At 37.9% G+C, this 24,423-nt stretch overlaps 1 protein-coding gene across 3 annotated transcripts; it reads right to left on the reverse strand.

The window, feature by feature from the left end:
- Nucleotides 1-1,939: 1,939 nt before the first annotated feature.
- Ly49i7 (Ly49 inhibitory receptor 7) lies at nucleotides 1,940-24,113 on the reverse strand. Of its 3 annotated transcripts, XM_087658499.1 has the most exons (8): nucleotides 20,434-22,570; nucleotides 15,891-16,054; nucleotides 14,386-14,475; nucleotides 13,211-13,426; nucleotides 11,161-11,303; nucleotides 7,673-7,776; nucleotides 2,238-2,393; nucleotides 1,953-2,143 (listed from the first exon to the last, which is right to left on the reverse strand). In XM_087658499.1, exons 2-7 carry the CDS (start codon nucleotides 16,000-16,002, stop codon nucleotides 2,240-2,242), a joined length of 819 nt encoding a protein of 272 aa, XP_087514625.1. In that variant the 5' UTR covers nucleotides 16,003-16,054; nucleotides 20,434-22,570; the 3' UTR covers nucleotides 1,953-2,143; nucleotides 2,238-2,239. The 3 variants fall into 3 exon arrangements, with proteins under 3 accessions (XP_087514626.1, XP_087514625.1, NP_001009500.1); XM_087658500.1 differs by lacking the exon at nucleotides 13,211-13,426 and having other exon boundaries at nucleotides 1,940-2,143; nucleotides 20,434-24,113; NM_001009500.2 differs by lacking the exons at nucleotides 1,953-2,143; nucleotides 20,434-22,570.
- Nucleotides 24,114-24,423: the final 310 nt, after the last annotated feature.

Genomic DNA, 24,423 nt, shown 5'->3' on the forward strand with positions numbered 1-24,423 from the left:
CCGACAAGCCAACACTTCCTAATTAGTCACTCCCTAGGTCAAGCGCATTAAAACTACCATAATGGGATATACTCAACCTGGGTCAAGAAGCTTCCTCTTCTAGTGGGCAATAGTCACTAGTATGAAGTAGGTCAGGCCATAGTCCAAGTGGAAACAGAATGTGTGCTCAGTGGTATGGGACCATTGCGATAAACCTCTTCCCCAAACACACCAAGAGTCTGAGAATAGCATGGAAGAGGCAGTAGAAAGAATGCAAGGGCCAACTATTGCAGAAAAGCTCTATGAAATGCTGACATGGGGACATGAAATAGCTATCACACTCACAAACTCACAGGAGATGTGGTTACCTGTATGCAACTGCACAAGATCAAGAAAGCTAAATTCCTGGGAAGATGTGGAGGGCCCTCTGCTCCTAATGAATCGAAGAGATTCATTCTTTGTTGAGGGTGTGGCCACTGGTAATTTTTCTTGCTCCATTAGGTGCCCTACAACCATGCACCTATGACAATCACTAATTTCAGAAGACATGATTTAAAGGAGAATGTTAGAGCACAAGCAGGGGAAGCTTGAGGGGTTCATTTGCTTGGAAGGTTGTTCCTAGTAATTTATTTTGAGGTAATGTCTATCTTTATTTCTAAGGCATGTTTCTTCTATGCAGCAGAAAGATGAATCCATTCTACTAGCCTGTGTCTTTTATTGGGGAATTGAGTCCACTGACATTGAGAAATATTAATTGGCAGTGCTTCCTATTTCTTGTGATTTTGATGTTGCTTTTGATGTTAGTTTCTGTGTGTGTGTGTGTGTGTGTGTGTGTGTGTGTGTGTGTGTGCGTGTGTGTGTGTGTGTGTGTGTCCTTCCCTTGTTTTGCAGGTATGGAATTATTTATTTCCTGTGTTTTCTTGGATTTAATTATTTGAGTTGGGTTGGACTTTTTCTTTGAGTATTTCTGGAGGGCTTCATTTGTGGACAGATACTTTTTGAAATTGGATTTGTCTTAAAATGTCTTGTTTTCTACAACTGGTGTGATTGAGAGTTTTGCTGGATAATATAGTATAGATTGGAATCTGTAGACTTTTAGGGGTTGCAACATCTCTGTCCAGGCTCATTTAGTTTTCAGAGTCTTTGATCAGAAGTCCATTGTAATTCTGATAGATCTGCCTTTGTATGTGGTCTGTTATTTCCCCCTTGTTACTTTTAATATTCTTTCTTTGTTATGGAGATTTATGTTATGATTATTATGTGGGAGGAGGACTATTTTTTCTGATCCAGTCTAAATGATGCTCTATAGGCATTTGTATGCTTATATGTATCTATTTCTTTATGTTGGGAATTATTTTTCTATGACTTGAAAATATTTTCTGAGCTGCAGAGCCCTTAACTTACTTCTCTTTCTATTATTCTCTTAACTTTCTTCTATTTCTATTGTTCTTGGCTTAGTTTTTTCAATGATACTCTAGTTTTCCTGGATGTTGTGTGTCAGGAAATTTTTAAAGTTAACTTTTTCTTTGATTGATGTATTAATATTTTCTCTTGTATTTTCTACACCTAATATTCTCTCATCCATCTCCTGCACTGTGTTGGTAATATTGTATCTGTTGTTTCTGTTCTCTTCTTTAGGTTTTCCACAACCAGGATTCCCTAACTTTATGATTCTTTTATTGCTTCTATTTCTATCTCTTTTTATTGCTTCTGTCCCTTCTGGAAAATTATTCTGCTGTGGCAGCCTTTTGTTCAGTACCCTTGGGTCTGATGGTTCAGGATCTTCAGGGATCTGATGAAAGTTGGAAGACTGACTTGTGGAAAATGGAGGTCGCCCTGGTATCCAGAGCTGCTCAGCTAGCTCCACAGGACTCGGTAAGCATGAAAGATAGAAGGGTAAAGGACTATATGCTAGCTCTTAATTGTTCTTTTAATTGAAATGATTTATTCTACTCATAATAAAATACTCAGGCTGATATTAGGGTTCTTTATTTAGTTCTATGGAATTTTATGAAACAAACAAAACTTTCATCCAGGCTTTGGGGGAAAGCCTGACCAATATCTATCTTGTATACACCAGGAAGGTAGATGTCCTCTGCTCTGTCAAGTCAGATTCCAGAATCCAGAACATTCACCAATCTTCCAGATTGTGTCTCTGTTTGCACTGCAAATGAAATTCTATGATCAAAACACTTATTTCTAAGGAGTCATGAATTATTACAGGAAACAAATGAGAATCAGGACATTTCATTTTTTACCTTTAACATTCATTGAAGAGTAAATCAGGGAATTTATTCAATCTCTTCCCACAAATACAGCTGTATAAATTATTACAGTCAATACTGTCTAGTTTTGTTTTAGATAAGAATACACAAGCTCCATCCCTTTCATTGAATATCTTTGTGTTTGAAGCACTAAGGAAAAAAAAACAACAATGGGCAACTATTTAGTTCTGAACATTCACTGAAATGTCATGATTTTAACAATTCTACGTGCCAAGGTAGACATAATATGTAACTAATCATAAGTTCATTCCTAAAATATGTTCTTTTGTTTAAGCTCGTTAAAAAAAATTGTCCCTTTGACACAAGAAAATCCCCATCTTTTTTTCACATTTGCAATCTTTGTACAGCAGGAAAAACTAATTTGCAATATTTCCAACGAAATATTTTATGCTGAATCTCCTCTCCCGTTGCTACCGTTTGTTTAAAAGTGCTAGTATAAAAGTAAAGACAGATTGTGACACACAAAACATGGTCTTCCATGCTAGTGTTATAAGGAGAAAGGGAAGACTTATGTGGTAAAAGCAGACAGAACTAGCAGAATCTCATCTTAACTAAGGATGATGAGGAATTCAGTAGAAGAATTCACAAAGGAAAATAGAGAGAACATAAACTGAATAGATTTTCCAACAATGGTTAACAGAATGCCAGTCCTTATGGGGATTTGGCAACGTTCTGGTCAATTTGCAGCCTTCTCCAACTTTTGCTCTCCAAACTCTGTTTCTTTTAGAACTATTTTTTCTTATTGTAGCTTTGGGTTTTTGAAACAGAGTTTTTCTGTGTAGCCCTAGCTGTACTGGAACTAGCTCTGGAGACCAGGCTAGCCACAAACTCAGAGATGATCTGGCCTCTGATCATTAAACACCATCCTCCATTACTGGGAATAAAAATATATGCCACCTGACACTCAGGGTAGAATTATTTTAAAGAGATACAATGAACAAGTTAAAGTGTCAAAGTCTGCAATTTAAAGATACCTCAGTTTTTCTGACACTTAAAATGTAAAACCAAGTCAGCCAAAGACTTAGCAGACTGCCTAGAGTATAATTGGTGCAAAAATAATATTACCTGTTTGCAGCATATGTTGCTGGGTCATTTTATATTGAATATTTTTATTATTTATGTTTCAAATGCTATCCCCTTTGCCGGTTTCCCATCCATAAACAGCTTATCCCATCTACCCTTCCCCTTGTTTTATGAGGGTATTCCCCTACCCATCCAGCCAGTGCTTCCCACCTCCCTGCCCTGACATCCACCAAAACTGAGTGATCTAGTCTTGGCAGAACCAAGGGCTTCTCCTCTCATTGGTGCACAAGGCCATCCTCTACTGCATATGCAGATAGAGCCACAGGTCTGTCCATGTGTACTATTTGGATGGTGGTTTATTCACTGGGAGCTCGGTTTGGCTGGTATTGTTGTTCTTATGGAGTTGCAAACCCCTTCAGCTCCTTCAATCCTTTCTCTAACTCCTCCATTGGGGACCCTGTTCTTGGTGCAGTATTTGCCTGTAAGCATCCACCTCGATTTGTCATGCTCTGGCATAGCATCCCAGAAGACAGGAATATCAGGCTCCTGTTAGCACTTCTTGGCATCAGCAATATTGTCTAGGTTTGGTAGCTGTAAATGGGTTGGATCACCAGGTGGGGCAGTCTCTGGATGGCCTTTCCTTCAGTTTCTGCTCCCAACTTTGTCTCGGTATTTCCTCCTCTGAGTATTTTTGTTTCTCCTTCTAAGAAGGACTGAAGCATCCACACTTTACTTGTCCTTCTTTCTGACTTTCATGTGGTCAGAGGATTGTATCTTGTGTAATCAGTGTTTTTGGGCTAATATACACTTAGAAGTGAGTACATACCATGTGTATCATTTTGTAATTGGGTGGCCTCACTCAGGATTATATTTTCTAGTTCAATCCATTGGACTATAAATTTCATGAAGTCATTATTTTAATAGCAGAACATTATCCAATTGGGTAAATGTACCCCATTTTCTGTATCCATTCAACTGTTGAGGGACATCTGGGTTCTTTCCACCTCCTGGCTAGTTTAAATAAAGCTGCAGTGAACATAGTGGAGCATGTGTCCTTATATGTTGGAGCATCTTTTGGATATATGCCCAGCATTGGTATAGTTGGGTCCTCAGGTAGTACTATGTACAATTTTCTGAGACCAGACTGATTTCCAGAGTGGTTGTACCAGTCCCCCATCAATGGAGTCATGTTCCTCTTTCACTACATCCTCTACAGTATCTACTGTCACCTAAATTTTTTATCTTAGCCATTGTAAATGCTCTGAGGTAGAATCTCAAGGTTGTTCTGACTGACTTGCATTTCCCTAATGACTAAGTATGCTGAACATTTCTTTAGGTACTTCTCAGTCATTCGATATTCTTCAGGTGAGAATTCTTTGTTTAGCTCTGTCCACCATTTTTAATAAGATTGTTTTATTCTGTTAAGTCTACCTTCTTGAGTTTATTGTCTATATTGTATGTTAGAACTCTATTAGGTGTAGGAATGGTTTGATATTATTTCTCAATCTGTTGGTAGCTGTTTTGTCCTAATGACAGTGTCATATGCATTACAGAAGCTTTGCAGGTTTATGAGGTCCCCTTTGTAGATTCTTGATCTTGAAAAATGGCAATTGATGTTTTATTCATGAAATTTTCATCAGTGTCTATGTGTTCAAGGCTCTTTCTCAATTTTTCTTCTATTAGGTTTACTGTATCTGGTTTCATGTGAAGTTCCTTGATCCACTTCATGTGAAGTTCCTTGATCCAATATTAGAATGGCTACTCCAACTTGTTTCTTGGGACAATTTTCTCGGGAAATTGTTTTCCAGCCTTTTACTCTGAGGCAGTGTCTATCTTTGTCACTGAGGTGTGTTTTCTGTATGCAGCAAAATGCTGGGTCTTCTTTATGTATCCAGTTTGTTAGTCTATGTCTTTTCCTTGGGGAATTGAGTCCATTGATGACAAGAGATATTAAGTTATAGTGATTGTTGTTTCCTGTTATTTTTGTTGTTAGACGTGGAATTATGTTTGTGTAGCTCTCTTCTTGTGGGTTTGTTGCAAGAAGATTAGCTTCATGTTTTTCTAGTGGATAGTTTCCTTCCTTGTGTTGGAATTTTCCATCTATTTTCCTTTGTAGGGCTGGCATTTGGAAAAATATTGTGCAAATTTCATTTTGTTATAGAATTCTTGGTTTCTCCATCTATGTTAATTAAGATTTTAGCTCGATACAGTAGCCTAGGCTGGCATTTGTGTTCTCTTACTGTCTGTATGACATCTGCCCAGGATCTTCAGGGTTTCATAGACTCAATTGAGAATTATGGTGCAATTCTGATAGGGCTATCTTTATATGTCACTTTACCATTTCCCTTATAGCTGTAAATATTCTTTTTCGTTTTGTGCATTTGGTTTTGTGATGGGAGGAATTTCTTTTCTGGTCCAATCTATTTGCAGTTCTGTAGGCTTCTTGTATGTTTATGGGCATCTCCTTCTTTAGATTAGAGAAATTTTCTCCTATAATTTTGTTAAAGATATTTACTGGCTCTTTAAGTTGGGAATCTTTGCTCTCTTCTATTTCTATTAACCTTAGGTTTGATCTTCTCATTGTGTCCTGGATTTCCTGCATAGTTTTGTTTAGGAGCTTTTTGCATTTTACATTCCTTTGATTGTTCTATCAATGTTTTCTATCATATATTCTGCCCCTGAGATTCTCTCTTCTATCTCTTGTATTCTGTTGGTTATGCTTCCGTCTATGACTTCTGATCCCCTCCTAGGTTTTCTATCTCCAGGGTTGTCTACCTTTGTGATGTCATTATTTTTACTATTTCCACTTTTATTTCCTGGATGGTTTTGTTTAATTCCTTCACCTGTTTGGTTGTGTTTTCGTGTAATTCTTTGAGTGATTTTTGTGTTTCCTCTATAAGGGCTTCTACTTGTTTATATCTATTGTCTAGTATGTCTTTAAGGAAGTTATTTAGTCTTTTTGAAGTCCTCTATCATCATCATGAGATGTGATTTTTTTAATCCAAGTCCGGCTTTTCTGGTGTTTTGGGATATCCAGTATTTGCTTTGGTGGGAGAAGTGGGCTCTGATGAAGCCAAGTAGTTTTGGTTTCTCTTTCCTAGGTTCCAGCACTTGTATCTCATTATCTGATTATCTGTGGTTTATCTGGTCTTACTGTCTCTGACAATGGCTTGACCCTCCTGTAAGCCTGTGTGTCAGCACTCCTGAGGACTGGCTTTCTGCCTATGAGATCTGGGTAGAGAGAGCTGTGTGTCAGAGTCAGCTCCAGCATAAATAGAAACTAGAAGGATCCTCTTCTAGACCCTTCCTTGGTTCCTGTGTCCAGAGGGCTCCAGCAGATTTCCTCTTGGGCCAGGAATGTGAGCAGAAGTGCTATTCTCACCCGTGCTCTCAGGATTCTCCACACTTCTGAGAGTCCCACTCTCTCTGCCACAGAATCTAGGTACAGAGTGCTGTGGAACTGGGTCAGCTCCAGGAGTGGGCCAAAATTGTATTTTCTGACCCAACACCAGATGGCAAATTATTTGTAATGGAGTATTGAAACACCCTTAATTTCCTTTTATATAATTTGTATAGCTAAAGCTAATTGCAAACAAACATCTAGTACCATGTGGAAAAGTTCAGCTAGATAAATCTAATTAGTATCAAAATGCAAATCTTAAGTGTGTACACATTTACATACTATGTTTTACTTTATGTGGGAAATTCAATTCTTTACTGAGGGTATGGCCACTGGTGAGTTTCCTTTTTCCAGTGAATAGACTACAGCCATGCACCCGAGTACATTAAACTACAAAGAATTATCAGGACACATGCTAGAGCTTTTAATAGTAGTAGAGGGTGATATGATCATATATTTTTATAATATGAAATAATTCAGAAAATATATATGGTGAATAAAGGTAATCTGTGAACAGTTTTCTACTACTTGATTATAAATTAACAAAAGAATTGAGATTTACAAAATACATTGAAATGGAAGGTGTGTGTATATAAAAATGTTCTTATATTTATAAATAACCAACAATTATATAAGCTAACACCAGTAAAATATATCACATGAGTGTCTGAGAGACTCACACTCATTTTATCTGTCAAGATCATTGAGTCACTTCACACCATCTCAAGTTGTTGATGTTCTAGTACTCTTCGCATCTTACAAGACACAATTCTGAAATGTATGCAGTATTAAGTCACTTTTGGTCAGTTCCTTGATCATACATATTTCCTTTATAAAATCTTCTCAAAGACTACATTATGCAACTTGTCCTTACCCATGAGCTCATAGAAAATGAGTAAAGCTATGTAAAAGGAGAGAAAACCTTTGCATACAATCATCACAATTCCCACACATGTGGTAGAGTCTGAAGTGTTCAGAAACTCACAGTTCAGATGGTCCATTTTCAATCCATGCCCATTTATTTTTTTCTTTCTCATATGACAATCCAATCCAGTAATTGTCTGGGATAACCTGTTGCTGAAGGAACTTCTATAAAGGAAACAGTACACCTTGCAATGAAATTTCTGTCTGTTAGATGAGAGAACAAGCAGGAAAAGTTCCCAGCATTTCTTTATCATTCTCTGTTGCCCTGTCTTCCCACTGATCAGTCTCACCATCTCTTTAGCAACTTCCTACTAGTAGCACATTTATATTAACCTATGTCATATCAATAAATTCTTAAATAAACACTTCAGGTATCCTGAGATACTGGGATCATGACAAGATTTGTGACTGTGTTTCTTAGACCAAGTCTCACTATGTAACCAAGCCCTTTCCTTGAACTCACAATCTTTCTGATTAAGGCAAGAATATTTTAGAGTTAGTATTTTCTTTCACTGATGACTCAGTACCTTTTTTTCTGTTTTCATTTTTTTAATTTTTCATTATATATTTCTTTACTTACATTTCAAAGGTTATTCTCCTTCCCGGTTTCCTGTCCATAAGCCCCCATTCCCTCCTCTCCCCCTCTCCCATACGGATATTCCCCCTACACATCTCCCTTATTGCCCTCCCCCATATTCCCCAGCACTGGGGGTCCAACCTTGGCAAAACCAATGGCTTTCCCTTCCACTGGCGCCCCAACAAGGCTATTCTCTGCTACACATGCAGTTGGAGCCCTGAGTCTTTCGGTAGTGGTTTAGTCCCCGGAAGCTCTGGTTGACTGGCGTTGTTTTTATGGGGTTGCAAGCTCCTTCAACTCTTTCAACAATTCCTCTAATTCCCCCCAATAGGGTCCTATTCTCAGTTCAGTGGTTTGCTGCTAGCATTGACCTCTGTGTTGGACATGCTCTGGATGTGTCTCTCAAGAGAGATCTATATCCAGTTCCTTTTCACATTAGTAAATGTTCAAAGTCCTTAGCTACCAGTGAAATGAAGACCAGAACAACTATGAGATCCCATCTTATACCAAAAGGACTGACTAAGATTAAAAACTGAAGTGATAGCACATGCTGGCAAGGATGTGGAGCAAAGGGAACATTCCTCTATTGCTGGTGTAGTGCACACATGTACAACCACTTTGGAAATCAATTTGTTTATTTCAGAGAAAACTGTCAACATTTCTATCTCAAGAACTCTCTATAAAACTCCTGGGCATATACCCAAAAGATGTTCCACCTTCCCTCAAAAGAACACTTGCTTGGCTATGTTCATAGCAGTTTCCAAAAAGTGGAAACAACTTAGATGTCCTTCAACTGAAGAATGGATAAAGAATGTGGTACATTTTCACAATGGAATTCTATTCAGCTGTGAAAAACAAAGGCATCATGAATTTTGCAGGCAAAATGAATGGAACTTGAGCATATCATCCTGTGTTAGATAAACAAGTCCCAAAAGAGTTTGCATGATATGTATTCACTTATAAGTGAACATCAACTATAAATTTTGGGATACCCATGCTATACACTCCACAGACCCAAGTGGATGGACAGAAAGAAGGGCACAAGCAAGGATGCTTAAGTCTCACTTAAAAGCAGGAATTAAATGGTCATAAAGGCTGATGGAGGGAGGATTGTGTGGGAGAGGGAATGATGAGGGGAATGTGGGTTCAAGATTGGGTGTGAGGAGGGGAAGAAGGGATGGCCTAATGGCTATGATAATGAATGGAAATCTGCAACTGATGGGACCGATGGTAGGTGACATCTCCAGGAAGAGATGGAAACAAGTGATATGGGAAGTACCAAGAATCAATGGAGTTATCCTTAGCTGTGATTCTATGTAACCTGGGGAGTCTGCATACTGTGGTCAAGAAAGAAACCATTGGGAATGATAGGCACACCAACACACCCTCAAAATTTTTGACCCAAAATTTATCCCGTCTACAAGAAATGCAGGGTTTGGTGATGGAGCAAAGACTGAGGAAACAGCCAACCAATAACTGGCTCAACTTGAGACACATCCAATGGAAAAACATCAATCTCTGACACCACTAATGATACTCTGTTATGCTTGCAGACAGGAATCTAGCATGGCTGTACTCTGTGATGTTCCTTTCAGCAGCTGAATCATACCTACATAGATGCCCACAGTCAAACAGTTGATAGATCTTGGGGACTTATAGAAGAATATGTGAAAATATGGTGGGCTTTGAAGGGAATAGAAAGACCAACAGAAACCAGGACCTATGTGGCATTCAGAGTCAGAACCACAAAACAAAGAACATACAGGGGGCTGAACCTAGGCTCCAATGTACATGTGAAGTGTGGTTTTCATAGGGGTCCAGAAAAACCGTGGTGGGGCTATCTGAAAATCTGAAGCCTGTACATGGCATATGTTCTTCTAACTGGGATGTGCCTTGTTCTGCCTCAGTTGGAAAAGATGCAGCTAGCCTCATGGAGATTTAATGGGGGAGGCTACAAGGATACCTTGGGGGCTACCACCCTATCAGGAGAAAGAGAAATGGGATATAGATTATGGGAGGAAGCGACTGGGAAGTAGTCAGTGAGAAATGAATAAGTAAAATACTACTACCACTATTAATACCAATACTACTACTACTGCTGCTGCTGCTGCTACTACTACTACTACTACTAATAATAATAATAATAATAATAATAATAATAATAATAATAATAAATTTTAAAAATTGGTTATGGTTACTGTATCAAGTGGAAATTAAAGTATTGCTTTGCATTAAAATCTTTTATGTTGTTGTTTAACCATGTATTAAATTGTTGTATAAATATCATACCATGTTATAAATAAGAAGGTATCAAAGTGATTCTGAAATCATTCCTCTAGAAAAGTATACGCTTAATATTTGAAGAGATTTCACTAGTAATAATTTAAACAGGAATGTCAGAATCCTGACAACCTTGTTTTCTTTTAAATAGTGATTTTTAAAGAGGGGTATGTTTTTTTCAAAACATAAGAATACTATCCAGTAAAGATATGGACAGTTTATCATCATGGAGCTAACAGGTCAACCATTTAATTCCAAATTTGTCATATCATCTCATTCTGCAGACAGGCCCAGGGCTCAGCTAGTTTCCCTGTTGTCATCTGATTACTCATCTTAGACAGCCTCACTTCCACATTCCAAAGAGCAAACTCAAGAAATTGTGGGTTTATTTGGTACTCTATGCAAATAAAAAACTGTCAGCCACAGGATGTACCATATCAAACGGTTAAACTTCATCAGGGAAAGATATATTATCTGAGATATTCTCTTGTAAACAAATGAGAAAGGAATAAGACTGAAAGGTACAAGTGTCTCTGTAGTAATGAGGCTCCTCTTAACAAACCTGGGTCCCACAGATTTGATCATGTTACAGGTAAACCATATACAATTAAAAACAAATCTAGATTGAGTATCTCATTATTCATGGTTAGAGACAGATTCTAAGAGAAGAGAAAGACAAATGTCTACAGTACCCTTTCATCCTCATCATCTATCTTCAGAAGGGATAAATTGGAATTCTGGCAGATCCGTTTACATCCATGCCATGTTTTTCTGTCCTTGATGAAATAATAACATTTTATACCGTAGCAGAACCAGTGTGTTTCAATTTCGTTGCCTACAACAGAGAAGATAAATGGTTAAACTTATTAATTTCTGGTATTCTGTTGCCAGATCAATGTATTTATTAAGCCTGTGGGAGGGAAAAGTAAAATCTCACTGATCACAGAAATTGAGATTCTAAAATGCCCAGGGACCCTTGCACACCCATGTTCTATATAACATTGTTTTTAATCACAGAGATACAAAAATATGTTATGTGTTGATCATGGATGAATCAGTAGAGAAAATGTAGGGCAAGCACACAAAAGTATACAATTCAGCCTTTAAAGGGAAATGAATCTGTCCAGCATGATGACGTATGCCTATAACCTGATCACTCCAAAGAGAGAGGCAGTAGGGTTATCACCAGTTTAAGGCCAGCCTAGGCTAAGCAGTGAATTCCAGTCCAGCTTTAGGTATACAGTGAGTTCCAAGTCACCTTGGGCTGGAGAATGACATCATTTTTTACACTAAAACCCAAATGAGAGATGTTCATGTATATGGTTAACATGGATGGACTTGAGGATGGAACAACTTTATGATTCCATGCAGATCAAGTTTCTAAAGCAGCCAAACTCTATCAAGCAGAAACTTGAAAGATACCAGGGGCTAGAAAAGAAGAAATGAACATGTGCTACTCAGAGACAGCCAACCTGATGGCAGAATTCTAGATCTGCAGTAATGTATTGTCCCCCACACTGGTCTACACACTAGTGTGCACTTAGCATTATGTCATGATCTGTGCTACATGTTCTTACCTTAAGAAAAGTAAGAGACATATAAACGAGGTTTTGTCATTCATAGTCTGTTCTCAAGATTATGTTGATGCCTTCAATGGTATGCCTACATGCCCAAATGTTTAAATTTGAATACATTAAAAAGTATGCACTTTGTGTGTGAATGTCACCTCAATGTGAATATTTTGTGTAGTGAGGGGCTGGGAATGGCCATTCTCTACTAACAAACTTTATCTCCGACCTTCATTTTTCTATGAAGAGATAGCCTTGTGGTACTCATGGTGGCCTGAAATTTTCTGGGATCTCTGGATTGTCCTGAAAGTTATAATCACCCTCCTGCAACCACATATTCATAATATACTACCCTTTTCAGACAATGAAGTTATTCTAAAGTAATGAAACAAAATATTTTCCATGGGTTTGGAATACTTCAAAGATTTTTTAGAACTTTTTTTTCTGTCACGTGTTTTATAATGTAGCAATTTTAAATATATTAGTCCATACATAGTACAAACTGTCACATCTTACTGTCACAATGTGGTGAGATAATATGCAAGAGGTTTTTGTGAACTCTAAATCCTGAAAAAATATTTAATGATGATTGATAAACTGTGTCAGTTAAAAATGACCAGTCATGATGAAGGATGAGAAAGGTTCCTTGTGATGTTTGATATTTTCATCTTTCTAGCTTCATTCACTGTCATTGACATAGCTGCACTATGTGTACACCATGTTGTAGCTCCCATATTTGCTACAGAAAAGGTTGCTTTACTACAAACAGGCCAACTCTCTCAAAAAAATGTCAGATGTAAACAGGCAAACACATATACATAAACACACACGCAAATTATTTTTAAAACTTTATCTTTGTAAATTCTCTAAGTTCATTTTAGCATAAATAGTTGATAAATACACTCTTATAAAAAGTTCCTTGTTCTGTCCGCAACAAAGTTGGAGACTAAGATTTTTCCCATAGACCAAAACAATCAAAATCTTCAGGTGTACTGGTTTGGAACTTCATTTTCATGAAGCAGTAAGAGTCAGTGTCAGACATAAGGATCCCCTAAATGATTAACCCAAATATCACCAGCATCTTAAGCTGCTGGTTGGACTTCAAAGCTTCCAGAGAAGAAACAGTGGCTAGTAATGCAGTTCTGTATTTACATTCCTCACTCCCACTACATACTTGTGTGTTGTAAGGAATTTATGACAGTCTTGGTTTTGCTGTACCATCTGTTCTGTTCTCTGTTGAGCAATTCCAGAAGATCATTGCCTGGACTACACTCTATCGCCTTTTTTCTCAGCATTTCTTCCTTTAAGTCGATGTCATTTTGCATGGCACTGCAGTTGTGTTGGTTTAGTGTTTCCTGCAGTTCATGATTCTCTTGACTATACTGAAAAACTAAATTAGTCACAGATGTAATATCAAAAATTCTTATAAAGAGTACATATTAAAATTTAAAAATAGACAAAAAGCTTCATGTTGACAGCCAATACATATCATTATTTTCATTGGTACTTTAACATTTATAAATTAGCACTTCAATTAATTCACTACAGAAACAGATACATCAATTTTCTCCAAGGTAAGTTGTCTTTAAAGTAAAGAATACAAATGAAAAAATTAGGGTGGAAGTAACCTCCACTCACTTCATTTTTTTTTTGAGCTGGGGACCAAACCCAGGGCCTTGTGCTTGCTAGGCAAGCGCTCTACCACTGAGCTAAATCCCCAACCCTCACTTCATTTTTTGAAACACAAATTTACAGATAATAACCTAAGTAAAATATTCAATGAATAGCTAACACATCATGAATATCTGAACTAAAAAACGTTAACAAATGGCACAATTCTTTTTGGAGCATATGGAAAGCAATATACCTACATACATAGCTATGTTTGAACACATCCTGGAAGTGATTTTCTCTGTAAATGTGGAGGAATCCAATAAACTTTAACCTTTAATTCCTCTGTACAAATGAAGTCTTTTGACGTAAGCATAACCTCAATGTATATAGAAGAAATAGCGAAAGAAGGACTTCAATTCTTTGCATAGCAGTCACTCAAAAATATTTACATAAAATTAACAATCACATGAGATCAGAAAAAAAGACTATCACCAAGTCCTCAGAAAGAACATAACCAAAAATGTGACAGAACTTCCAACAGCCCCAGAGCTAACAAATTAGTTATGAAAGAGAACAGATACTACAGTGTGTCAGGAAAAAAATACTAATGTTCAGAGATTCTGTCTCATCCGGTGATTTTAGGCAGGACAACGGACAGAGTATACAATTGCATAGTTCATGTCTAAAGCTATTCTATAGGCAGAAGGTCGAACAGGATGTATATCAACTACTCACTGTTTGTCACCAACACTGCAACAGTTACCAGAAGAAGGGTACAGAGGATTCCCAAAGCTATCACAATCAGGTGCCACGGGACATAACACTCTGCAATCAACAAAAAAAGGCAATAAAATCGCCATGAAAGAAGCAAATCTCAATACTAATTACTAACTTGGTGTAGCCCAGAAACAAGGGGAAATTTTGCAAAAGCTAATAATACAAACTGACTTAAAGTGTGCTCTCAAAATTGCAAATTTCTACCTAAAATGCACTCCCTGTAGAAATCCTGTGTGTGTGAAGTTTGACAGTATTTTGAACTTATGTAAACCTTAGCCTTGTGCTCTGAATCCTCCTAACTCAACCTTAAAGGGGCTGAATGACAGTCATGTGCCCTCACCCAGTTCTACAGGAACAAAAGTGCATCCTACAGAAGGCAATGGAGGTGTAGATACAATCCAGGTACAAAATACAAAACTGGAACATAGAGTCCACCAAGAAAGATAACTGAGGATGGAGAGGAAGAAAGAGGGATAGAGGGATGATAGAGGGATGCACATTCTTGAGAAGTGGTTGGGAACCACATCTGCTCTGAACCTGATCTATGTATTCCCATTCTTGAAAGGGCCCATAAGTCAACTATTTTTCCCTGTAAACTTGATTTTGTTCTATATAATACTGAACATTTAGGTGTATCTAAGACATTTGGAATCTGAAACTTGTGTCTCTGGTTACCAGTAGATCACAAAAGGACAGACCTCAGCTTGGAGCACAGATATAACAGTGTGTGCAGAATAAAAGAGAATAAAAAGTGACACTTCTAATTTTCATTAGTAAACAAAATTATTCTTTGATGTTTTTAGGAGCTCATACTAGAGTTTAGTCATTCCCACCTCATTAAATCTTTCATCTCTTCTTCCTTCCTCTTCCAGTTTACTCTCAGGAGAATTCGTCTTCTGATGGACAACTATTGTTGCCATGTTGCATTAAATGTCAGGTATATTTACGACAAAACAGTTTCTTCAAGAATGAAAGTGTTGTTCCTAATGCATAAGCTTCATTTACTTACGATTTTCTTTGTCTAGAGCATTTGGTGTTTTTTCAGACTCTAGTTTGTATTAAGAGTTTCAGAGTTCTTCTTGGCTAGACTAAATAATAAAAAACCTAATGGTTTCTCACTTCTTTATTCTCAAGAATTTGTTTTTCTTATAGACTCCCATTATTCTACTCTGTCCATCTGGTTTCCTTTGTGACTGATTAACAACTAAAAAGTAGAAGTGGACTTATAGTTTTTTTCTTTCTTTTAATTATAAAACTTGATTGCTTTTTTAAAAGTTACTTTTGAACAGTTGTGTACAGGATTACCCTCCAGCTAATACTCTTTTCTTCCTTTCCACACTTGTGCATAACCTAGCTCAGATGAAATGGAACATTATAGTCTTGCATAGAAGCTAGTAGGATATTTTTAATTTTTTAAGTTTAAAGTGTGTTTAAAATGTGAATTTGGACACTTAAACACTTACCTCTGTGGCCAGCTTCTCTGGGCCCTCTAGTCTCCTCAGGCTTCACTTGGTTATGCAGCCGTGAAGATTTAGAAAATCTCAGACTTGAATAAGTGACCTCCTGTTCACTCATTTTGGGAGTTTATAGGGGATATTCTCTGTTAAAATATGTCCTTGAGTGATTTCTAAAGAAAATGTTAAAAGTCCACATTTAGGAGCATACCTGGATCTGATGATACACAGTGTTGGAAAAGGGTGGGGTTTTACTACCTCACTTAAATATCTACACACCCTGATAAGGAATGAGCCCAATTTCCATTACAGGGGGGAATTCTGCTCAGATTTTATATTAAATTCTTTATATTTCTTTTTTTTTCCTCCATCTCTATTAACTTGGGTATTTCTTGTTTACATTTCGATTGTCATTCCCTTTCCCGGTTTCCTGGACAACATCTGCCTAACCCCTCCACATCCCCTTCTATATGAGTGTTCCACTCCCCATTCTCCCCCCATTACCGCCCTGCCAACAACAATCACGTTCACTGGGGATTCAGTCTTGGCAGAACCAAAGTCTACCCCTTCCGTGGGTTCTCTTACTAGGCTATTCATTGCTACCTATGCAGTTGGAGCCCGGGTTCAGTCCATGTTTTGTTTGTTTTTTTGTTTTTTGGTTTTTTTTGTTTGTTTTTTTTTATTAACTTGAGTATTACATACATTTCGAGTGTTATTCCCTTTCCCAGTTTCCGGGCAAACATCACCCTCCCCACTCCCCTTCTTTCTGGGTGTTCCCCTCCCCATCCTCCCCCCATTGCTGCCCTCCCCCCAACAATCTAGTTCACTGGGGGTTCAGTCTTAGCAGGACCCAGGGCTTCCCCTTCCACTGGTGCTCTTACTAGGATACTCATTGCTACCTAAGAGGTCAAAGTCCAGGGTCAGTCCATGTATAGCCTTAAGGTAGTGGCTTAGTCCCTGGAAGCTCTGGTTGCTTGGCATTGTTGTACATATGGGGTCTCGAGCCCCTTCAAGCTCTTCCAGTTCTTTCTCTGATTCCTTCAACGGGGTCCTATTCTCAGTTCAGTGGTTTGCTGCTGGCATACCCCTCTGTGTTTGCTGTATCTGGCTGTGTCTCTCAGGAGGGATCTACATCAGGCTCCTGTCGGCCTGCACTTCTTTGCTTCATCCATCTTGTCTAATTGGATGGCTGTATATGCATGGGCAACATGTGGGGCAGGGTCTGAATGGGTGTTCCTTCTGTGTCTGTTTTAATCTTTGCCTCTCTATTCCCTGCCAAGGGTATTCTTGTTCCCCTTTTAAAGAAGGAGTGAAGCGTTCACATTTTGATCATCCGTCTTGAGTTTCATTTGTTCTAGGCATCTAGGGTAATTCAAGCATTTGGGGTAATAGCCACTTATCAATGAGTGCATACCATGTGTGTTTTTCTGTGATTGGGTTACCTCACTCAGGATGATATTTTCCAGTTCCGACCATTTGCCTACGAATTTCATAAAGTCATTGTTTTTCATAGGTGAGTAATATTCCATTGTGTAGATGTACCACATTTTCTGTATCCATTCCTCTGTTGAAGGGCATCTGTGTTCTTTCCAGCGTCTGGCTATTATAAATAAGGCTGCGATGAACATAGTGGAGCATGTGTCTTTTTTATATGTTGGGGCACCTTTTGGGTATATGCCCAAGAGAGGTATAGCTGGATCCTCAGGCAGTTCAATGTCCAATTTTCTGTGGAACCTCCAGACTGATTTCCAGAATGGTTGTACCAGTCTGCAATCCCACCAACAATGGAGGAGTGTTCCTTTTTCTCCGCATCCTCGCCAGCATCTGCTGTCCCCTGAGTTTTTGATCTTAGCCATTCTCACTGGTATGAGGTGAAATCTCAGGGTTGTTTTGATTTGCATTTCCCTTATGACTAAAGATGTTGAACATTTCTTTAGGTGTTTCTCAGCCATTCGGCATTCCTCAGCTGTGAATTTTTTGTTTAGCTCTGAACCCCATTTTTAATAGGGTTATTTGTCTCCCTGCGGTCTAACTTCTTGAGTTCTTTGTATATTTTGGATATAAGGCCTCTATCTGTTGTAGGATTGGTAAAGGTCTTTTCCCAATCTGTTGGTTGCCATTTTGTCCTAACCACAGTGTCCTTTGCCTTACAGAAGCTTTGCAGTTTTATGAGATCCCATTTGTCCATTCTTGATCTTAGAGCATAAGCCATTGGTGTTTTGTTCAGGAAATTTTCTCCAGAGCACATGTGTTTGAGATGCTTTCCCACTTTTTCTTCTATTAGTTTGAGTGTATGTGGTTTGATGTGGAGGTCCTTGATCCACTTGGACTTAAGCTTTGTACAGGGTGATAAGCATGGATCGATCTGCATTCTTCTACATGTTGACCTCCAGTTGAACCAGCACCATTTGCTGAAAATGTTATCTTTTTTCCATTTGATGGTTTTGGCTCCTTTGTCAAAAATCAAGTGCCCATAGGTGTGTGGGTTCATTTCTGGGTCTTCAATTCTGTTCCATTGGTCTATCTGTCTGTCTCTGTACCAATACCATGCAGTTTTTATCACTATTGCTCTGTAATACTGCTTAAGGTCAGGGATAGTGATTCCCCCGGGAGTCTTTTTATTGTTGAGGATACTTTTAGCTATCCTGAGTTTTTTTTTATTCCAGATGAATTTGCAAATTGTTGTGTCTAACTCTATGAAGAACTGGGTTGGAATTTTGATGGGGACTGCATTGAATCTGTAGATCGCTTTTGGTAAAATGGCCATTTTTACTATAGTAATCCTGCCAAGCCATGAGCATGGGAATTCTTTCCATCTTCTGAGATCTTCTTCAATTTCTTTCTTCAGAGGCTTGAATTTCTTATCATAGAGATCTTTCACTTGCTTCCTTAATATCACACCGAGGTAGTTTATATTATTTGGGACTATTATGAAGGGTGTCGTCTCCCTAATTTCTTTCTCAGCTTCCTTCTCTTTTGTATAGAGGAAGGCTACTATTTTATTTGAGCTAATTTTATACCCAGCCACTTTGCTGAAAGTGTTTATCAGGTTTAGTAGTTCTCTGGTGGAAATTTTGGGATCACTTAAGTATACAATCATATCATCTGCAAGTAGTCATACTTTGACTTCTTCCTTTCCAATCTGTATCCCTAATGCTTACAGCAATTATTTTAGGAAATGTGAATAGAAGTACAAATTTAATGATAAGTCATCATGATATTGATACAATCTGTTTGTATAAAATATTCAGCACATTAAAAGGTTAGGAAAAATTCGAACCACTGGAAATCATTGAAAAACTTGTAAATAATCTCCTCAAATAACCAACAGTGAAGACTTTAGGAATAACTAAAACAGTTACTTTAAATTCATTTACATATTTCGATAAACACATGAATATTAAAAGTTCTTTCAATCCTTTTATTTATGTAGGACACTTTGAGTTTCCCAGACACTAACTTCAAAGGAATATTTGTCTGTTTAACATTGCCAAATAGTTAAACATAGTAGACACATTCATTTCCATGATTGGATCTGGCAAATGATTTCAACTGGAAAAGCTCATACTGAGTGGAATAATCCAAACATGGAAAGACAATATTTAATATTCTCTCTCCTCTGAGGCTCCTAGCTCAACATCTTCAGATATTATTAGTAACCTTTTCTAACTGAAGGGACCAAGAATGTAGAAAGGGGACATTACCACATGGGTTGTGGATAATAGCAGGGCATGGAAAATACAATACGAAGTTTCAAATTCAAATCATCCATGTACATAGTCATGTCACATATAATATAATTGTACATAATATTGCAAGACAAGGATATATGAAAATAAATTTTGTCACTATGCAGTACATATGAGCTAATACCCATGAAGGATACAATCTGATAGTACATATCAATGTAAGAGTAGACTGTTAGTATTTGAAACTGACCTTACCCTTACATTAATACCTGAGAGGAAAGCCAGCAAATAATATGAACAGCAAGCTGGACATATTACAACATTCTTCTGTACTTTTTTTTAATTCATGAAGTTTTCTGATATGATTTACCTTTTACCTTATTTCTTGACCAAAAAAGAATCTCTCCAATACAGCATTCTTTTTCAAACTAGCTACAGTTTAGTATTGCTCTTGGGGTGCTGGCTGAGCCAAGATGCATGTGTCCGTAATCCCACTTTACAATGTGAGTTCTCTCACTACACCTTCATGTGGGTGTTACAAAAATTACCTTTCCACGCTGACCCATGTTATCTGTCTCCTATTATGACATCTCTCCAATGGATAATATATAAACATTTGACAAAGTTAAACAGTAATGAATGCCACAGTTCCCTATATCTTAATTTCCTAGCACACAAGTCCCAGCATACGCTGAAAGAAAATAAAAAGTACAGATTAACAGTTTTCACATGCTGCCAGAGTTAACCTGATCTACACAACCAACAGGGCTTTCCCATCAATCCAACTCTCATGTCATACCATAGGAAATTCTCTAGAATTTATTTGATCATTCAGTAGAAAAACAATAAAAATAGGTATCTACCTGTATTGTTGCCCTGAAATGATTCTGGTGGAAGAAATTGATCCTCCAATTGTGGTGTACAAGTTGGCTTTCCTGGTCTGATTCTCATAAAAGGTTCCAAGAGGAAAGGCAGAAATAAATTTACTCAGAGTGATACTCAACCTCATGATTTTCTGCCCCTCCACTTGACCAAACCGAAAACAGGAAATTGCTTAATGAAAGCTGACTCTGAGAGAAAGGAAAAAAGAAACATATTGTGCCAAATGCTGTCTCCTATTATGACATCTCTCCGATGGATAATATATAAACATTTGACAAAGTTAAACAGTAATGAATGCCACAGTTCCCTCTATCTTAATTTCCTAGGACATCAGTCCCAGCATACTCTGAAAGAATTATCCATTGATATTTGAAGACTGAGATGTAAACTGTAGAGAGGGCAAAACCAGAATCCTCAGAAACACTGCTAGAATAAAGAAGGACTGAGGCTCGAAATGTCTTTTTTTAATAAAAACTTTGGGGGTTTTGTTTTGTTTTCTTTTTTATTATTATCTTTATTCTTTTTTCCAGTCCAGTCATTAACCACTCCCATTCCTTGCTCCAACATTTCCTCATCCGATTCCTCTTCCCCACAACCCCGTGTCTTCAAGAGGATGACCCTACCAGGCCTCCCCATTCCCTGGGGCTGCAAGTCTCTCAAGGGTTAGGTCCATCTTCTGTCACTGAGGACAGACCAGCAATCCTCTGCAGTCTGTAGATTGTGTTCTTTATGTAGGTGAGGGCAGGCACAAGATAAGGCAAGGCCCGTGAGTGGACAGTGAAAAAGTAAGGAGGGGACAGTTTTTTGAGGTGGGAGAGAGGAAAAGAGAAAGGAGATGAACCATGATGAAGGCAGAGAAGGACTACCCAGATCTGTGTGGCTTTAAATGTACGAGTAGTTATGAATTTTATTAAGGGATGGATTTTTACAGGACAATTTTTCTTATCTAAATGGGCAGTTTAAATCATTATCAATTTGTTGTGAGTTTATTATGTGGACATTTTGTGGATTGAGAATTTAAGATATAAATCTGATTGCTAAATTACAAGGTTATTCAGTTTTGATTTCAACGGGTAACTGGAAGTTGTGACTATAACCTCAGGGGATGGATGCTGGGAATATGAGTAGAGTCTGAAACAAGACAGTTGCAAGAGGGCGACTGCTGCTGGGCTCAGAGAGTACCAGGTAGCAGCATAGGATGGAGATTGAGAGCTTAGTCGGTAAGACAGTGAAATGCTTTTCTGACTGAGATGGAAATACCCCTCAGATGCCATGGGGCTGACAAGACCCAGCAATAGCACAGGATGGTAGAGATTATTTTATTAATATTTACCACAACATCTATGTGTCAGGAGCTTCAGACCAGATAGTGTCTGCTGCCTAGTTGGTGGTTAGGTGTCTGAGAGATCTCAGGTTCCAGGTTAGTTGAGACTGCTGGTCTTGCTATGGGAATGCCTGCCTCATGAACTTCGTCCAGCTTTTCCATGATTCAACAACAGGAGTCATTACATTTATGTTTTATTCTTTTAGAAAATTCCATGTTTTTTTAACAATGAAGTGGGTCCTTTCTAATGGACAAACTAACTTACTTTCCATATTTTGCTAAAAAATCTAAATCCTGATGGTTTCTCAATTTTATAAAAATTTGTTCAAGGCAGACAAGGTGGCTCACAACTATAATCTAGAACTTGAGAGACTGAGCTAGTAGAACCAGAAATCTGGACAACCGTTTGCTATATAGGACAGCCAAGTACTGCCCTGGCTACCTGAGGCCCTGGTTTAAAGAATGAAAACAAAACAAAGCAAACCATAGAAAAAAATTACTTATTTTTCAGTCTTGAAAGTTCTGCTGTAAAACGGCTTTTAACTCCTCAGTTCTTCCTTTCTCCTACTCCGAGACAAGGAGAGTTTAAGTCTGGAGGGTACATTGCGTAGGAGAAGAGCAATCACATTTGTGGCTGGCTTCCCTGGGCCCCTGAGTATCCTCAGGCCTGACCGGATTCTGTGGCTCTGAAGAAGACTTGACAAAATCTTGAGTATTAATAAATCACCTCCTGATTGATCATCTTGGTAGGAAGCAATGTAGGTTTAAATCAAGACTTTGCCTTGGGATAATATCTAGGTAAGGAACAAATCAAAATGTCCAAGTTTAGAACATTCGAGAATTTGACACTGGGATGGCCTAGAAGTTAATTTACTCCTTTTAGGACTTGAACAATGTAAAGGACCTGAACTTCCACAAGATGTAAAATATACTTGAACTGGTAGACAGATTAAAGATTATTAGGAGGTATGGGGGAAATCAAATTGACAAATAAAGGATTGTCTAGTGACAGGGCTATGACAATGCTTGACAAAGCTGGTGCCCCTTAAATCAATGACATGCTTTTAAACTACTATTAACAAGTAACAAGTATTCAAAACTTGCTGAAAGTAAATCTATTTGCTTTTAAAGCATTTGTAAATATTGTGATAGGCACATGGATATAAAATGTTCTTGTTCTTTGACCATGTTAACAAAAATCTATACTGGAAAATATCATAGGGATTCTCTGAAATGATAAAGCAGAGATTTAACATTTCATATTCCTGATGTGAAATAAAAGTCACCTGCGCTAAAACCCAAAAACCTATAATCATAATCTCTAATTATTCCATGGAACTGAACCTTTCATAAAGAATGATCTAGGGTGTTATGTTGGTAGAGGTGCCTATATCAAAATAAAATTTGCAGTCATAATGGTCTATGACTGTTGTGTCAGCATTTAGGAGTGAGAGGCAGCAGGATTTTTAAAGCCACCACTTCTATAAAGCAAATTTCCAGAGCCAGAATTACACACAGATTATCTACTTCCAAAAAAAATTAGAAAGAAAGAAAATCTGAAAATAGGCATCATAAATATTCATGAATTATTCATTCTAATGATAACAATCAATCTAGAAATCACTAAAATAGAAAAACTTACAGTTTACCTTGCTTCTTTCACTAAATATATCACTAGTAAATAGACAATATTAAAACATTGCTGGTACATTCTATGCACTTCCAGTACATCTCACACATTTTTATTTGATGAGATTTTCTAAATTAATTTACATTTTCATTAATGTTCTGAGAAAAAGGTGGCCTTCTATTACAAAATTCAACAAAGTGCTCAAGAAACTATATAAATAATTTTAACTAATTATAAGTTAATTAAATCTAATGATCAGTCTTTTCTTTCACAAAACAAGGAAAAGTATTGCCCACCAAGAGAAAATATATGGGAAGGGACCGGATCAAGAGGTCTCTACACCCAAATGCCATGGGAGAGAGAGCTAAACCTTCAGAGAGGCAGACACACCTGAGAAGCCAGAAGAGAATGCACTCTGCCCACATTTCTAACTCCAGAAAAAAACACCTAACGCCATCTGGGACCCCGGTGTACAGGGCCTCCCTGAAAAGGTGGCACAGGGCCTCCTGGATTCCGCCCTCATGGAGAGCTCAAAAGCAGCCACCCCCGAGCAACTTGCGTGGAGGGACAACAGGTAAGACCAACTTTTCTGCTCCAAGCGACCTGCCTGGTAGACTCAGGACACAGGTCAACAGGAACAACTGAAGAGCACTAGACAGGAAAGACTACACGCCCAAAAGCAGAACACTCTGTTCCCATAACTGGTTGAAAGAAAACAGGTCTACAACACTCCTGACACACGGGGCTATAGGACAGTCTAGCCACTGTCAGAAATAGCAGAACAAAGTAACAGCAGAGACAATCTGATGGAGAGAGGAAAGCACAGGAACACAAGCAACAGAAACAAAGACTACATGGCATCATCGGAGCACAATTCTCCCACCAAAGCAAACACTGAATATCCAAACACATAAGAAAAGGAAGATATAGATTTAAAATAATATTTGATCTTGATGCTGGAGGACTTCAAGAAAGACATGAAGAACTCTCTTAGAGAAATGCAGGAAAGCATAAATA

Source organism: Rattus norvegicus, chromosome 4 (assembly GCF_021556685.1).
Source record: "Rattus norvegicus strain SHRSP/BbbUtx chromosome 4, alternate assembly SHRSP_T2T, whole genome shotgun sequence".
NCBI classification, from domain to species: domain Eukaryota; kingdom Metazoa; phylum Chordata; class Mammalia; order Rodentia; family Muridae; genus Rattus; species Rattus norvegicus.